We start from the raw sequence: 17,014 nt of genomic DNA on the forward strand, positions 1-17,014 counted from the left end.
ATCGATCACCACAATAATTGTTCGCTGTAGATGCTGTATTAATCAAATTTATATTAGCGGAAATTCTTTTGTAAAAATTTAACAAATATATCGCAAAAAGACCAGCGGCGTTAATACCTCAATATTTGAAAGAACTAAACCGTTCATGAAGTCTCATAATGATCGAAATCTCTGAGCTTAAACATTTCTTACTGGCTTACTGGCTTAGAAAGAAAGCCATAATTATAATTGATTGACTTAATTATTGAATATGGCTGCGCTTATAAAGGCTAAAGGATCATGTGTAAGTATGGCCCCTACCCTTAAAACATTAATGGAAACAATACATAATATGGTTGGCAAGAAGCTCTACATATCTGCTGATAAACTACATTGAAAAAGGTTTCCCTTTGAAGCAGGCCTGTGTGGCATGAAATTCTGCTCCCCCCCCCCCCCGTAGACTCGGTCATCCATTATGGGAAAGTGTGTACAAACTTCTTCTCATGGCGCCCTTTTAGGAACCCTCCACGTTAGTTTTCCACGAGGGTGACAGAGTCTCAAGTGTACTAGTTCCCTGGTACACCTGCTTTGAAGTAATTAAGTTTTTGTAATATTTCACACAAAAATTGAATCTAAAAATAAAGATTAATGCATGGTTCTTTTTTTCTTTTTCGGAGCGTTGATGTCTGCTTGGGAATGTTGCGACCAGAGATGCAGTTGGTACGTCCTTTATCACCCCCTGTATATAATTCGACGTCCAGTGAAAGTATTGCCATTTTCTCAGCAATAATGGGTGCATTCGGTTAGCTTCCCTGGGTCGATCCCGACGCCACACACCGGGGGTCGACCCAGGGAAGCTAAACGAACGCACCCATAGAGACTTTACTCAGCTGAAACTTATCATGTGACTTTTATTGTATCTGTAAATATATGTATCTGTAAAATGCATTGCGTTGACAAAACTAACCTTTAATATCTTCTCAAAGTGCATACTTATGAGCCTATGTTTGACGACGAGAAAGACTATTTTAATTAAAAATTATATTAAAAGATCCCCTAATGGGACGTAAAAACAAGGATGATGTGAGTATGTACCCGATGCAGCTATTGAATTACTTCAAAAATTAAGGCTTCGTTCCCTCAAAATATTATATTTTTAAATGAATCAAACGAGGATCCCCTAATGGGACGTAAAAACAAGGACAGTGTGCTTCCTTTTTCCGATTCAATTGTTTCATTACTTCAAAACTTATAAGGTTGCCCTCGAAATAGTATAGAAATTCTGGGAATAATAAAAAATATAAAAAAATCAAGGGAAATAATCATTATTTCCAGGGGAAAAGGACACAATATTTTGAGGACAAAATAAACAATTATGTTAAGCAATCGAACTATTTTTCGCGGGTACCCCTGTGGAACGCTGTCTTTAACAGTATCGACGGAACGAAATAATAAATACCAAAAGGATAGGCATTAGAGCGAGAGAAAAAAATACACTTTTTGAAAGTTCATGCCACTTTCTAAATGAACTTAATTGATAATTAAATCAGTTGATGTAATTCATCTGCGTAAGCGAATACTCGAAATTATGCCAGTTGTTATTTAAACCGAATACTAACCCAATAATGCGGTTGGGGTTTCTTTAAATCATCTTTTTCAAACATCCAGAAAGAGCGGTGATGAGCTTAATAAACGACCCTTGAATTTCCCGGGAAAGAATTATTTTGTGCTTTAAAGAGCCTTTACACTGAATGCTTACAGTGGTATGTTCTCACAAGCTGTATTTAAATAAGCGCGAATAATGAATGCATAAAATATTCATTAATGGGCAGAAATTACAATGACGTAGTCGATGTGCTCACACACGATTGGATGAATGACATAAGGCGGGCCTTGTTTCGTCAAGTGTCTTCTGATTGGATGGTACTCGTAGAACGGTTTAACACGTACAATGAACCGTCTAAACGAAAGAACTCTACTTAGACCTGCAAATAATACTGTTCTGATTGGCAAAGAACGACCTTCCCAATTCCGGTACAATCTTTCATTTGTGTTCTATTCAAAAGCACGTGCTTTTAAATCAAATGAACGGTTGATTTGTGCAGTTGCGGTGAGCTTTGTTAAGGAAGGGCCAGCCAGTCAAATCAAATTAACTGTTAGCTTCGTATAAGGCCCGGTTAAAGGCACTGTTGGACACTTTATCACTTCGTGTGTTCCAACAAATGCATAAAATAACAAACCTGTGAAAATGTTTGCCCAATAAAGGTCATCGAAGTTGCAAGACAATAATGAAAGAAGAAAAAATATTCATGTTCATAACTCTGTGTGCTTTCAGATGTAAAATTATAGGTTGTAGCTATGAAGCCTTTTATTATTTGAGTGAGAAATTACCTCTTTCTTAAAAACTACGTTACTTCAGAGGGAGTCGTTTATCACAATGTTTTATACCAACAGCTCGCTACAAAGTAAGTTTTTATGCTAACAATTATTTTGAGTAATTTACAAAGAGTGTCCAGTGCCTTTAAGAACTACTACAAAAATTCCTAGGTCTGTGTAAAATCTTTTTTTTAAATGGTTGCTTTAAACTGACTCATGATTTCATAAAATGTGTTAAATCTATCGGTTTTACTTTAATTTCGAGTGTCCAACGTGAAATGAACCGTAATCGATTGATTGCATATGACGTCAATGACCGTCGATGACAAACAATGGAAAAGTGCACAATGATAGCCTTTCACGTGTATACATTTCATCGTCAAAGAATAGATGGCAGCCAATACAATGGGTCTATGCAGTCTTTTTCAATCAGGGTGCTTAAAGTTACACGACAAGTTTTCATGTACGTGGCCAGATATTTTAAGTACATCATTAAACGAAAAGTTTGTCCGAGTCACAGATCCCTCGGCAACGCCTAATTGCTTGTATGTTTTATAGAAGAGCAATTGAACGTCCAATCTTCTAGAAAACATGCAAGCGAGGCGTTGCCGAGGGGATCAGAACAACAGACTGAAGCTCCATAGTGCTGCTTCGAGAAAGATAGGTTTGAAACGTCGGGCCATTAACTATTTGGTTGTCTTTCTACCATAGGTCATTTTGGTTGGTAAAGCAGTTTCCAACTTCGATATAGGCCTATTCATTACACATAATATTATTGTAAAACAAATATTGATAATAGGCCCAGGCCTATAGTTACTTACTTTTTGGTCGGTCACAACTTCTCGTATAGAAGTAATCCTTTTTATCAACGATTCGAAAAAACCTAAATTGAATCTTTCTTGAAAACAATCTGCTTTGAAAAAAAAACCACTCTCATGCTCTTTAAAAAAATAAACTCAAGCGCAATCGGAAGATGGCTGTTTACTACGACAGGCACAACAACTTTTGTTCAGCTCTTCTGTATGCCTTCTGTGAAATACCTTATTTCACTTGTTGGTATTTGTGGTTTATTTGAATGTGTTTAGAAAACACTTTACATTTTGTTTATAGGGTCGGTGGGCTATATACATTTAACGGATGTGGGCTGTCGACCCAAACCAAAGTTCACCATAGGAGTACTGTTTACCTCTCCTGTGGCTGAAACAGGGTTACCCTCTTCATAGTCCCTAAGTATGAAGCATTGGTATCATCCACTAGGAGCATGGCGGGAAAAGCAGAATGCACTTCTACCTCCCTAACTTTTTATGAAAATTGTATTGTATAGTGTCATGACCAGGGCTCGGTTTCAATTTGGAATCACTCTTAATTGCTATGCATACTGTGATGTCACAATTCAGATCACAATGGCAATCTGCCTGACAGGACATCTTAGAGACACTGGACACTATTGGTAATTGTCAATGACCAGTCTTCACAGTTGGTGTGTCTCAACATATGCACAAAATAACAAACCTGTGAAAGATTGAGCTCAATCGGTTGTCGAAGTTGCGAGAAATTAATAAAAGAAAAAACACCCTTGTTACACGAGTTGTGTGCGTTCAGATGCTTAATTTTGAGACCTCAAATTCTAAATCTGAGGTCTCGATATCAAATTCGTGGAAAGCTATACGTCAACTTCAGAGGGAGCTGTTTCTCACAGTGTTTTATACTATCAACCTCCCCCCATCACTCGTAATCAAGAAAGGTTTTATGCTAATAATTATTTTGGGTAATACCCAATAGTGTCCACTGCCGTTTAAGAAGATTCTTTGTGAAATCGGCCCTCGAACCCAATCTCTCCAGAGCTTGGGTCAAGTGAACTAAACCGCTCGGCCAAGACACGACAAGATTGCAAACTTACGAATGGTGTATTCTATCGTTATACAATAAGCAATGAATTAATGTGTATGCAATAAAAGACAAATGGATCTTTACATATTTCCCAAGGTCACTTATTAATTACCCGCGTTTTCCCTTGCTAGTTGTTATCAATGGCTTTTTGTGTAAACCTTTTAGATGAAAAATTTAAAAAAACATGATTTTGAGATTTTATTTTTCAGAAGACAATTATCTGCACTACTTGAAGTTCAATATTCGTTAATTTAAAAAACTCAAACATTTCATTGCTTTGTTAGTAACGAATAAATGCTATCACGCGTTTCCGTTTTTTGTTTGTGCTTTTTATTTTTAAATTTTTTGTCTTCACGTTTTTTTTTGTTTTTTTTGTTTTTTTATACAATACCTTTTTTGTTAACAGATATGCAATAATCTCATCGAGAAAAAAACATATGTTCGCGTCCTAACGCTAGAATTCAGCATTGTTCGCCACGGACCCAATCAGATTTGTAAATTTTAACCTTCACGGATATAAATAATTCTTATTAGGCCTACTCATCTGATCACGTAATATCTTCACTTTTGAATGCAATTAAAGGCACAGGGTAGATTTCACACGAAAAAAGTTAAAGGCAGTGGACGCTATTGGTAATTACTCAAAATAATTATCAGCATAAAACCACACTTGGTAACGAGTAATGGGGAGAGGTTGATAGTATAAAACCTTGTGAAAAACGGCTCCCTCTGAAGTGCCATAGTTTTTGAGAAAGAAGTAATTTTCCACGAATTTGATTTCGAGACCTCAAGTCTAGAACTTGAGGTCTCGAAATCAATCATCTAAACGCACACAACTTCGTGTGATATGGGTATTTTTTTCTTTCATTATTATCTCGCAAGTTCGAAGACCGATTGAGCTCAAATTTTCACAGGTTTGTTATTTTATGCATATATTGAGATACACATGTTGAGATACCCTAACTGTGTAGGCTAGTCTTTGACAAATACCAATAGTGTCCACTGCCTTTAAGACTATAGTCTTATCACTATAGTGTATCCCATCATATGCACGAAATAGCAAATCTGTGAACATTTTGGCTCAAGCATGAAGTCGTTTAATATTCGAGTAAAAAATTACCTCTTCCTCAAAACAATGTTACTTCCGAGGAGCCGTTTCTCGCAATATTTTTACTATCAACAGCTCTCCGTTGCCCGTTGCCAAGTTAGTGTTCATACTAACAATTATGTGTATTGCGAAAAAATCATTATAGAAGACAAAAGTGGAACAGTCCTTGGTCATACTCGGTGAATGATTTCAATTCACGCCCCCCCCCCCAAAAAAAAAAAGTAGAAATGCTTTAAATAACGTAACAATAATACCCAGAAATAGGCCTAATATAACGCAGTGAAGTTTTTAAATAGTAGTTAGTGGTTTCTTATATAGTGCCCATATCCGTCACTGAGTGAAACTCGAAGCACTTTAACATACAGTATTTTCCTGCAAGGTATGTGCATAAAGGTGGTATAAGGGACTACTTTAGAATTATGAGACCTAATCATAATATAGTACAATGTTATGGTTTACAATATGCTGTGGCGCAATATGCTGGCAATCAATTTTCAATACGACCAATATGTGCCTTCACCCCCTTAGGCCTTATCTGGCTTATTTCTTTTCTTTTTTAAATGTTTCAAAATCTTTTGACGTAAAGAAAGTAAATGATTTGATAGTCGTATTAACGAGTCCTATATACTAAAGAACAACAATGAGTCTTATATTGCAATAGTTTAAGACTCTCAAAATCAAAGTGACTGTATATACGTGGGTTACACACGCATGGCCTCCAACAGAATTGTTGGTACATTCGTTTAGCTTCCCTGGGTCGACCCCGGTGTGTGGCGTGTTTTTTTTCTTGGACGAACGTGGGTAATTATCTGCACACGTTCGTCCTGGAAACAAAACCTGCCAAACACCGGGGTCGACCCAGGGAAGCTTAACGAACGCACCCATTATAAGCTTGTCATGGATGGGGGAATCAATGTGAATACGAGAAGCACGACGAGAGTATAACTGTATAGTGAGGAGAGTGCCCTAGTGTTGTACATCATTGAAAGACACAGACGTCTACTAATATTGAACTTTTGTATTGTTCGAAATAAATATTAAAAGGTCCTTTGGTCAGAATGTCAAAAATGTAACTTTTTCATTCAAAAGGTACCAACAATAAATCGAACAGGAAAAACTACAAATAAATAGTAAACTTGCGGGTACAACCATGTATAAATCTCTTATGAATGAGTGTTGGCCCTGAGAGGAGCCGGTTTGGTCTCGACGTTTCAAATAGTGTGCTCTGCTCGTCTTCAGGAGAAATCGTATGCAGCGAATTGAGCGAGTTTTTGTTAAAGTGAAACACGATTGCCGAAATCAAGCGATTTATTGTTATTAATTTTTTTTTTTTTTTAGTAGTCACACAGATTAGAACTACATGGATAGTTGAGACTTTGATTTGGACACTTTATCCAGTTATATGTGACCAAAAGAAGAAACAATTCATTGTTAAAAAAACAACAACAAAAAGTAAACCTCCCGAGATGGCCTATGGGTAACAAAATAAAAAGGGAACGATTTTTGTTCTGATTCTTAACGCTTGGTGGCGCTACACCACAGTCATTCACTGGGCTTTGGTGAGTCTTTGTGTCAAATAATGATTTCCTACACATTAGGTATGAAGAACAAAACAGAAAAGGGAACAAACAATGTCTTAACACAAAGAGCATAGTCTTAACACTGGGATGCTCCACAAGGAATTTGTATTTTGTACAAAGTCTTTAATATGATGTTCTTAAAGGCAGTGGACACTATTGGCAACTACTCAAAATAATTATTAGCATAAAACCTTAATTGTTAAAGAGTAGTGGGGAGAGGATGATAGTATACAACATTGTGAGAAACGGCTCCCTCTAAAGTAATGTAGTTTTTCGAGAAAGAAGTAATTTTTCACGAATTTGATTTCAAGACCTCAGATTTAGAACTTAAGGTCTTGAAATCAAGCATCAGAAAGCACACAACTTCGTGTGACAAGGGTGTTTTTTCTTTCACAGTTATCTCGCAACTTCGACGACTGATTGAGCTAAAATTTTCACAGGTTTGTCATTTTATGTATACGTTGAGATACACCAAGTGAGAAGACTGGTCTTTGACAATTACCCAAAGTGTCCACTGTCTTTAACTAGGGACCACGGAAAGAACAACAGATATCTATGCAGGAATGCAAAATAAAGAGAATAGTTCTTATAAAGCGTGTTTCACAATAATCGTCTCAATGCGCTTTGCCTTGTTGGTTCAATGGTTCAATGTTCAGAAGACATCAATTGAAACAAATGTTTGTTTTTTGCATAAATGAAACAATGTGTAATCGGGTAAAAAAAAGTTGATTCTTTTAAATTTATTTCAAGCAAATGGTAAAATAGCACACCAATGACACTGCAGCATTAGAATTCTTAATAAATAACATATATAATTATTTTTAAGCGATAACCATCCACTCTAACAAAAAAAAAATTAAAAAAAAACAAAACAAAAAAAACCAGTAAACAACGTTAGTAATTTAATATAGTACAACTAAATTTTGCAGATATAATTACTTACTTTTCTCATAAACATTGGCCAGTAAAACACATCAAATATTGTATAAGTACCGTTAATTGTGTTAAACCATAATTCTATTTAATGGCTAATTATTTCAATTGGCCAACATATTGGATAAGAAAGTATGTCAACTACACTGGCTATTTAAGTTGACACTGCTGAAATAAATACTTGTACAGTACTGATTAAACGAAATACGATTTATTGTTTTTTCTAGAACTGTGTTTTTTTTTTAGGCGCTACGACCATTTCGCAGCACAAAACACAACCTAAAGACATTTCAAGTTTGGAGAATGGTGTAATTAAATGGATTCCTTTTATTCTAGACCCGGAGTGAACATTTGGGAGGTTTACAGACGCTGAACATGACCAGCAATGACACAATGTGGACTATTTCTTTCCCTCTCCTGTGACTTCTTCATTTCTTTCCAAAAAAACTTAGAGGATCAGGCTGATTTAAAAACAGAAATACATAAAAGTACTTCAATCGGGAGAAATCAAGTAAACACAAGCCTAGTACTTTCGAGAGCATTGTACTTTTCTAATCAAAGCACAACTGACTCTATCATGTCTATCTAAGAAATACATACTTTTGTACTGAATGCAAAATGTACAGTATGACATTTAAATAAAGTTTAAAAAAATTCCTCCTCTTTTCTAATTACTTAGATACAATATTGCACATAATTATTACACTTGCAGACTCAAAACGAACACACATCTAGAAAGACTTGTCTATATTATGACAATTTAAAAATATATGTTGGGAATCGTGCATTGACTTTTTAAAAGTGAAAAGGACCTGGACTACCCACTTCAACGAGTGAAATTGTGTTCATAATGTAAAACCCCAAAACACAAACCTTAATTCTATATATCACATGCTATGTTAACATTTGAAGTAGCACTCAATGTGTAAATGAAGTTAATTAACCCATTGCTTACATCGTTGGCTGAAACGCCCTCACTGGGAGTTAAAAGACAGCGAAAAGCAGATTGCCACAAATTTATAACAGCAAGGGTGATGCCTGTGGGGGTTTTGTCATTTAGAAGAACAATATTATATAAAATAATGAAAAATATCAACAACAAAAAAGGCGTTGTGACTACTTGATAAACACATAATAAATATTTGTGCTAAATTACAACTATAAATAGAAACTTTGGTTTGGATCAGCACAAAGTATTTCATCAAATATTGCACAAAATTTCTCCAACTGTCGATCAAATTTAGTGGCCAGTTTGGGGAAAAATACTCTGCTTCTGTTGTATATTAAATGAAAATATGAAGAAGACAAAATTAATGCATGAATTAATAAAAAATAATGAAAGAAACAAATAATTATCAATTAATAAGTAAAACCAGAAACACATATAAATTAACACATTATTAAATACATGAACAAACAAAATTGATGATGACACAATTTTGATGATTGGTTGGCAAAATAAATGATGGACAAAAATTCATGTCAAAATGTAGCAATTATTCCAGTTATAACTGGAATAAGCAAGCTGTTACTTGTATCAAAACTTGTTGGTGCATTTCTTAAATTAATCAATAAAATCTAGTGAGAATATAATACTGTTTGGGAAAAGTAAGGTTAAACTAATTCAAACGAAGAACTGTGACAATTATTCACCATGTCCTCAGCGCCTCAAATCTCAATGAACGGTGAACAAACTTATAAAACTCCAAATGCAAGTCAATACAAAATAACAGTACTGATGTAACTTTGCTGTAACTTTTATACATAATTTGTGGTGCATTGTTTAAAGTTTTAAGACAAATTATTTTCAATCAAATGAATAAAGGATTGAATTAATGAAACAAAAAAATGAAGAAATTTGAAAGAATATTTCACGCGAAAATAACCAAATGTTTTAAAACTCATTCAAATTGTAACACAAACGAGTATGGTGCATTGCATTTAACTCAACATAAATAAATAAATAATTACATGCATAAATCAAAATACTTGGTTTACAAATTTATCCAAATGAATTGATTAGTGTCCCAAAAAGTTTTAAACATAAACAAAGATGAATCAACACATAATAATTTGTTGATTGTTTTGTTTTATTGTTAAAAGTAAACATGTTTTGACAATCAGCAATTTATTTGGATATTTTTCCCCTCTGTTTTGTGACAAACTTTCTCAATGATCTTTCCCCAAACTGTGATGATATGAAACGGAAATATCAAAATGAAATATCAAAATAAAGAAAGGAATAAAGGAAAGGTTTCAAAAACTAGAATAAGAACAAAATGGCATCATTAGTTTTTAGTAGAATTGTGACCAATAAATGATTCTTTAAACATTATTTCAGAACTTGTAAACCACTTGAAGAATAGCCAGAACTTATGACCTTATGGATGTTCTTTCCCCTCAGCTCCGCCAAGTGCCGTCCATAGCCACACAAGGAGCTGTGCCATTGGTAAGAAATTCTTAACCCGGCACTTAATTAGCAAGCTAATAATTTGCAACATACAGACACACCCACTCTATGGCACACCTAAACACTTATGCGGTTGTGCACATACCTACACATTCAAACAAGGGACCTAGCTATAATAAACAAAGAGGAACAGGTTGGTTGAAGGTCCCAAGTGGAGCATGTGTACAAAACCAATGGGAGCTGTTACCAACAACAAAACGGGCACTAATGTGTGTGACATCTCCCAACACACCATATGTGAATCATCATAATTAACCAGTACATTTTCAACTTACTGGAAAATAAACTATTATCTTTACATGTAATATCTAATACGATATTACCCATTTCGTGTAAAGTCTACAATCAATATGCACATTGTATGTTACCCAGTACATGTAGATCTTACATGTACAATATTATCCATTAAAGCCATTGGACCCTTACGGTACAGAAAAAAAAGAAAAAGTTCACAGATTTACAAATAACTTACAGGGTTTACAGAAGGTAGTGGTGAAATACTTCTCTTGAAATATTATTCCATGAAATGCTTTACTTTTTGACAAAACAGTAAAACAATATCAATTCTCGTTAACGAGAATTACGGATTTATTTTAAACACATGTCATGACACGGCGAAACGCGCGGATACAAGGGTGGGTTTTTCCGTTATTTTCTTCCGACTCCGATGACCGATTAAGCCCAAATTTTCACAGGTTTGTTATTTTATATAGAAGTTGTGATACACGAAGTGTGGGCCTTGGACAATACTGTTTACCGAAAGGGTCCAATGGCTTTAAATGTAGAGTTAAACATGGTAAAAATAAGAGTACCATGTACAAGTAGTTTACCATGATACTACTCATGTACAGTTTACCACAATACTACTCAGTACATGTACAGTTTACCTCGATACTACCTAGTACATGTACACAGTTTACCATGATACAAGTTCATGTACTGCTCAGTACATGTACAGTTTACCATGTTAAATGTACATACTCGGTACTTGTACAATTTACCATGATACATGTACATGTCAAGTACTACTCAGTATGTGCGTACAGTTTACCATGATAGTAACCTGTACATGCTCAGTAAAGTACCATTAACCAGTACATGTACACTTTACATGTACCACACAGAGAAATGTAAAACTTACCATGAAATTACCATCATCTGTACATTTCAACACTGACATTATTAAGAGCAATAGATGTATGATATTGTATGTAAGAGAGACCCATAAACTAAGTCAATTCCCACTTCCCAACCCAGTCCCACCCCCAAAACCAACCCTCCAACGATTGAAAATAGAATGTATACATGCATTTGGGGGGAGTTTGTTGAACTTGGTCCTTCGTATTACAATCTGCAGACACAGCTTCTGTCTCTCCATTCACAGGACGTCACCCATGACACGACAGCCCATACTGTGGGCTGATGTTGGCTGACGATTCCTGTCACTGCCGATCATGATGCCAGTGAGGGCAGCAAACACTTCTATGAAACCCAGAATGATGCCGAATATGTCAAAGCCAAAACAGACACCCTGGGGTTGAAATTAACAAAGTTAATGTCAATGATGCTATAAATTCATGACCAAATTGACTAAGGGTCCATGGGTGGATTCCACAAACAGTTAAGACTAGTCTTATCTCACTCATCCTAACATAGGACTAGCTTTTTAACTAACTTAAACGTTTTTAATAACACTTAAACTGTCCTCGGACTAGTCATAATGTAAGACAATCTTTGTGAAATAGACTCCGAATCCAGAAGAAGGTTCCACTAATTTATTGGTGCATTGTTTGTTTTAAACAACTGAGGCCTGAGCCAGGTACAAAATTGTTGATGTTATGCAAGTATTAGAGCACCATCACAGGAAACAAGTCAACCTGGCAGATAGCACAGAGTTGGTATGTATGACAGTGGCGGAATACGAGGCCAAATTCATTGCTGATGATTTTGGATGGCACACTTAAGCCCGGTTCATACTTCATGCGAATGCGAAGCGAATTTGACGTCACACCCTCCTTTCGCAGCGATTATTCGCAAGGGAGTAGAGCAGATTTCAACTGCTGCGAATTGTTCATTGCGAATTTGTGACGTCAAGATTCGCTTCGCATTCGCATTCGCAAGAAGTATGAACCGGGCTTTAGGGTAAGAGTTCTGTAACTTACCAGTTTTGCTGCAACGTTATAGCGGACATAACTGAAGGGGTACCCTTGGTGGTAATCTGTAACACCACTAACCAGCATGAAGCCAACCATGGTTACTGCAGCAAGCATTGCGATGGTTGAACACACCATGAACACAATAATCTAAAGCCAAGAAGAATTAAAAAGTTGCTTTAAAGGGTCTATGTAACTTTGTAGGACAAAAAACACAATGTCCACAGATTTACATTAAATTTACACAGTTTGAAGATAATGAAAGTAGAAAGCTTCTCTGAAAATACTATGTGCTGAGGTGCTGTAGTTTTTGTGAAATGAGTAAAACAATGTCGTGAAAATAAAAAACAAAAACAAAAAAACACACAATTCCAAGAGATTCGTATGTCAATCATTAAATTCTTCCCTTAAAATATCTTGTCAACCACACATTTTAAAAGAAACACTTTTATAGCTCAAAGCCACAAAAAGCAATTATACAATAAAAATGTGTGCATATGTAAGGAAGTGGATGGAACGTCTTTGCTCTGGTACAGTATTAAATGCTTGTAGAAACTTATAACATTTTACAAATACTGTGTAGCAAATATCTAAACACTTAAAACGGTGAACAAGATACCAAAAAAACAAATGATCAAATGAACAAAAAATCAGGACTTCACTGATTTCTAGCAGGAGTCAAGGTTTCTAGTACAAAATGAACATTTTAGCAATCAGCAGAACACAATCTCAATGTTGTGTGCAAACTCACCGTGCTTGTTTTCTTGTTCCTTGATAACAGTGCAAGAAGACCAGCGAAGAAGAAACACTGCATGGAGATAATTTAAAGAGAACAATTTGAAGAAAACTTCCACTTTCGATCACAAGTTTTGTAGGTCATTGAAACACTTTCATCAGTCCAAAACACACTCTTAGTTTACTAGACCTACTGTAGAATTATATTATTTTCAAAAATTTCAGTAAGGGGCAAATCTTAAAGCTAGTGCAGCTGTTTGTGCAACTCTTGAAACCATTTCGAAATTACGACACAAAATGTTCTCATATGGCCAGTGCAGTGTCTTGCCTGCCAGTAAAGCTCAGAAATTTACACCATCACTCTTTTTGGTTACATTGGTTTATGGGGGGAGGGAGGTTACTGCTCCAATTCTAAAATGTCAAGTGGATCAAAATAATGGGTAGTACACAACAATAGCGCTGAAAGCAGAGCTGTGTATTGACAGCTCTGCAACAACTTTTGATTAGAAGCCATTTTTGCTCACCCCAAAAAGCGCACAAGAACTAGAGGACGTACTGGTGATGCTGCAAGCACAAACGTGACGGATCTGCAAGGAGACATGCGTGCCATTTTGCCACATAACTAGGCCAGTGCGCCAACAAGTTATTACGTATGCTTCTATGATATGCGCACAGTGCACACATAGGGTGCCAGACCAGAATGCACATTGGATTGTGCTGCATTTGGATCAAAAATGGCATCCGAAGAAAACTGCTCCCTCAACATACACGTTGTATATTGCAACTCTTCCCAAACACAGCTCTGACTGGAAGTATCTGAATCTTACCGGGAAGCCACTCCAGATAGGTGTGGCCCATGATGAGATGCTACAGTAGCCCAATGATTCGGTCACTATTCCATCAATCACACAACAGAAGGCTATGATTAGCTGCAGTATACCTAGCCACTTCGCTGTTCTTGCACTGTAGTTTGGGTTCTCTGTCATGGCGGTGCTCACGGCCACGGTGAAGAAATCACCTGAGTAATAAAGACAACAAGAATCTAATCTGTAAAAATAAGTAGGATTTGATATTTTGCAAAGTGGAAATCTGATATAGAAAGGTTTCACGATAACACCCTTTAATGATAACCTCCAAATAAGTTGGGGTGGCTCTGAAAAGAACTGAGCTCCATTTCCCGCCTTCATGCACCACCAAGCTTGCATCCCCAGTACTTAAGCAGCATGCAGCATCAGAGTCCAGCTTTCTCCAGAAGACGATCAGAGCATACTGATCAAAACATTGAGTTGAAACCAACGGTTCTTTTCAGAACCACCCCAACTCATTTAGAGATCATCATTACATGGTGTTACCGCCATACTTCCTTTATACTGTAAAAAAAAATAGGGAATTGATTGACACTTCGACTCTTGCAGAGTTTTTCTCGAAGGCTAAATCATAATGCTGTCATTTAAAGGGAAAATGGAACGCGCGGAGGATCACCTCTGGCATCATAGTTTAAACCATAGCACTCGAAGCAGTCAATAAACATACTATACCTTGGCCACTTGGCTCCCCATCATCACTCTCTGGTGGCAAGCGTTGAAATTCTACAACTGGCATGATTTGTGGCAGTTCTTTTGCAAGCACCAAGAATAAACACAATCTACATTCCAAATGGCGATTGCAAGGAGGATGTCAAAGACTCGGTGGTGATGCGAGATGAGAGGAGTGGGTTTTCTGAAAATATTCAAGTTTCTTACATAAATAAATCTGTTAAAATGGGTTGAAAAACTTTGATACCTTTTGTGTAGTACTAGCTAGTAGTGTAGTAGTAGATCAATTGTTTTGGCCATTTTAAATACATGTGTGCACAGCACACACTCACAGTGAATGAAGACGTATGGATTCCATATAATATAATTTACCTGTAGTGTAGAGTTTTCAGCTTCATTTGAACATGTCATTTATTAAGTTTTTCATAATCCAGGTTTTTCAGAAAAAAAGTACAAATCACAGAAAACAAAAATGTGGAGATGCCCGTAATGTAAATGGTAGTGCCCCCTGTCCTCACAACATGCCCAAGCCCTGCCAAATAGCCAACGCAAATGTGACATGATGACAGAGTGAGTATTTTGATCTGGACATGATTTAAACCCAACCGAACTGAACTGGGGCGCTGTGCTACATACAGTGCTGTACTGTTGCAGCTTTTGTTTTGACAGAGAAAAATTAATGAACAGTTAAAAATTCCAATTTACCTCAAAATGTGCCGCTGTAAAATAAAATAAAATAGGCCTAGGCTATAGTATATACATGTTATTTCAAATAATATTATTATTGCTTCGTATTTTTGTTATTAATAATATATTTTTATAAACATAAATAATTGTTCTTCGTCAATATTTTATCTTACTTATCAACAAGTCTTTAAAATAACGCTATCCTCAGTTTAGCGTACAAATATTTTCACTAACCTACCACTAAACTTACAAAGCTTAATTTTTACTCACCGTAAAAGAGTTAACGCTTAAGAAAAGAGCGTAAACTGACAAAAATAACAAGTAAATCTTAAAAATGTTTGCCAACTCTTGGTTATTTAATGCATTTTGACAAGCGTAGTCTGGTGCTTTCCTCCTCTTTAGACAAACCAATGCCATGCAGAGGGAAACCAGTCATTTTTATGATTTACAAAATGTTGAGGGCGCACTTTACTTTACTCACTCGACAAACAGACTTTGTGAGTTGAGAAACTTTAAGATAAATAGTTTAATATTAAGCCTAGGATTAAATGAGACATATTTTAAGTAAAATCAAACTCACCTATAGGGCAGAAAAGGGGGTGAACATAAAAGCTTGGCTGACGAAATCCAAACGCACGTATCCGACAGAGGCAAAACTTGGGAGTCTGTCAAACTCACTGCACGGTTCTCCTGAACACCAGACCTTTGACCAGACGGAGCGCACTCCCCTTCTTCGAAACTCTATCACCGGCGGCTCTTTGTAGAACCAATACTCACAAAAACGAGATTTGCCGAAAGTGGTTGTACCCGCAAGTTTACTATATTCATGGTTTCTTCCTAATTGAAACTTTACAGGAAGTGACACACTCTAAAGAGTTACTAGCTAGCTGCTTAGGGGAACTACAATTTTGCACATATTATTATTATTTTACAATCTTGGTAATCCTGTCTCAAAAAACAGAAAATTAAACCATTGGCCCCCAGGCCAACAACCCCGGAGCACATTATCACTTTTGAAACTATAAAAATAAATAATTTGCGAAGCCATACCCGCCCCCTTCCCGTCACACAATTAATCAAACTCTTTAACTCTAAGGGAATTTTTTTTTAAATAGTGTATAATGTATTAAACAAAGAAGAATTCACCTCTACGCCAAAATCCATATTTGGGTAACGAAATTCGTGCGCCAAAATAGTAATTGAATGTCGTCTGCGCAAAATTAACCTGTTTAAACGTAGAACTCCGCGCCTTGCACATTATTTAAGTACAACTACTTATCGAGATTAAAGAACAAAGAATATCTTTGACTTACCGTGGACACATCGAGGTGATTTTCCCCCCGGAATTGTTGTGAAAACTGGATGTTTTGGCGAGAAGACAAAAACGCGAAGCCATCTTGTTTTCCAGAATGTAACACACACAAGTAATTAATGTAATGCACTATATAAAGCACAACATACCACACATAACTCCGGTCTAATCTGCATAACAAAGCCCAAAGTTTTACGCATACACATAGGTCGCCCAAATCCTATGGGAAGAGCCATTGTACCCGTGGGGGTTGCCA

General features: G+C 36.3%; 1 protein-coding gene across 1 annotated transcript; it reads right to left on the minus strand.

Moving 5' to 3' along the window:
- Positions 1–11,359: 11,359 nt before the first annotated feature.
- On the minus strand, positions 11,360–15,819 carry LOC117300933. The gene is made up of 6 exons (XM_033784798.1): positions 15,717–15,819; positions 14,763–14,943; positions 14,052–14,242; positions 13,241–13,297; positions 12,499–12,639; positions 11,360–11,867 (listed from the first exon to the last, which is right to left on the minus strand). The coding sequence occupies exons 2-6, from the start codon at positions 14,824–14,826 to the stop codon at positions 11,715–11,717; spliced, it is 606 nt and encodes a 201-aa protein (XP_033640689.1). The 5' UTR covers positions 14,827–14,943; positions 15,717–15,819; the 3' UTR covers positions 11,360–11,714.
- Positions 15,820–17,014: the final 1,195 nt, after the last annotated feature.

The sequence above is a fragment of the Asterias rubens genome, chromosome 16 (assembly GCF_902459465.1).
Source record: "Asterias rubens chromosome 16, eAstRub1.3, whole genome shotgun sequence".
Taxonomy (NCBI): Eukaryota; Metazoa; Echinodermata; class Asteroidea; order Forcipulatida; family Asteriidae; genus Asterias; species Asterias rubens.